This window comes from Wasmannia auropunctata, unplaced genomic scaffold, assembly GCF_000956235.1.
Source record: "Wasmannia auropunctata unplaced genomic scaffold, wasmannia.A_1.0 LD336074.1, whole genome shotgun sequence".
Lineage (NCBI taxonomy): Eukaryota > Metazoa > Arthropoda > Insecta > Hymenoptera > Formicidae > Wasmannia > Wasmannia auropunctata.
Window position 1 is genome coordinate 3,157,889 of NW_012026816.1, and position 1,528 is coordinate 3,159,416.

The window sequence follows — 1,528 nt, forward strand, 5'->3', positions numbered from 1 at the left end:
TCAAGATGGCAGATCCAATATGGCGACTATAATCCGAAAAACTGTGCTGATTTAGTGTAAAATCGCTCAACTCCCAGATGTACGTTTTCATAAGATTGCATCGTTTTTCGAATTCGGGTCCGCTATATTGGATTTTAGAAATCTGGCCATGGATTCGTAATCAGCGACCTCAAAAACCTTTGAGGGAAGATCTTTGCGCGAAAACTCTAAGAACTTTCGGAGATAATAAATTTTCTTCAGAAAAATTGCAATTTTTCAACGTTTGTTTATTTGTATAAACAAAATTACCCCTGATTTCAAATTATTGCACATCGATTCTTATTGTTGAATGTATAACTGATACCAAAACACAAAAAAAGTTCGAAAATTGAGTGAAAACTACCCCAGTTATTCAGAAAATGGTTATGGAAAAGGTGGTATTCCACAATGCCACTGTGCTTCAAGGAGTTAACCTCGCGTTAGGATAAAGTTCCATGAGGCATATTTGCCGCGTATTGCGTAATTGCGTAATCAATCAGAAGCGATCTGCTGTTTTTGTTTTATGTTTCTCGCCAAGCAGATCGTTTCTGATTCGTTACGCGGTTACGCGTAACGTGGCAAATACGCCTCATGGGACTCTACTCCATAGACATATAAGATAGACTCAGTGAGATATATAACATACTGTAGTGAGCCTTGGGGTAGTGGGGATGGCCGAACTGTGCAACAGTGGTGCGAGAATGACAGCCATGCAAAGCTTGGGGACGTCTGCCTCACTTCAATGACGTTATTAAAGTGAAGCAGACGTCCCCAAGCTGCATGGCTGTCACTTTCGCACAGCGACTACTCCCCCACGCATTTTCTTATGGAAGACTCATTCCAGAATGTGTATATATATCTCACTGAATAGACCCCACATTAGCTATATATATGCATCCATGCCATTGCGAGACAGAAAATTGGAAGGGTCCTTATTCTTCTCTGCGCAGATCGGATGCGCAGTACGATCTAACCAATTGACAGCCAGTGGACAAGACAGGTAGTAAAGGACAGGGAACCTCATTATTTTCTCTCTCTTTCTCTCTTAAACAATATGGCATGGATGCCTCTTCCAACGGAAAATCCAGCTGATGTGGAGTCTATCTTATATGTTTATGCTCTACCCTAAGTGTCTTAAATACCTCTAAGTGCCCTAAGTACCTCTTAGAACATATATAAATGGAAGGGGAGTGGGGAATCAAAAAGCGTCCGATGAAAGTGAGAAAGGAAATCATATACCTCTCTCTTGCTCTTGTGAGTACTTTTTCGAAAGTGCGCATATGCGTCGTTTGGCGAGTTTGGCCGCGCGCACTTTCGAAAAAGCACTCACAAGAGAAAGAGCAAGAGAAAGAGATATATCGGACATGGGCCTCTCTGTTTATCATATGGGCATTTCTCTTCCAATTATACAGGGTGTCCCAGAACTGACGTACCGCCAGAAACCAGCGTATTCTCTGTGAAATTCTAAGACAAAAAGTTCTTTACCAAAACGCGATCCGATGAAAGATCG

At 41.7% G+C, this 1,528-nt stretch overlaps 2 protein-coding genes across 2 annotated transcripts in view; one reads left to right on the plus strand and one right to left on the minus strand.

Annotated features, from left to right (window-relative positions):
- The window catches only part of LOC105449748 (facilitated trehalose transporter Tret1-like), a 4,246-nt gene extending 3,516 nt beyond the window's left edge, over positions 1–730 (minus strand). The window contains exon 1 of the mRNA XM_011689132.1: positions 665–730. Coding sequence (XP_011687434.1) covers positions 665–730 — 66 coding nt within the window. The remainder of the gene's footprint in view (positions 1–664) is intronic.
- A 187-nt stretch (positions 731–917) lies between these two features.
- The window catches only part of LOC105449749 (fatty-acid amide hydrolase 2), an 8,140-nt gene continuing 7,529 nt past the window's right edge, over positions 918–1,528 (plus strand). Inside the window, exon 1 of the mRNA XM_011689133.1 lies at positions 918–1,018. Coding sequence (XP_011687435.1) covers positions 918–1,018 — 101 coding nt within the window. The remainder of the gene's footprint in view (positions 1,019–1,528) is intronic.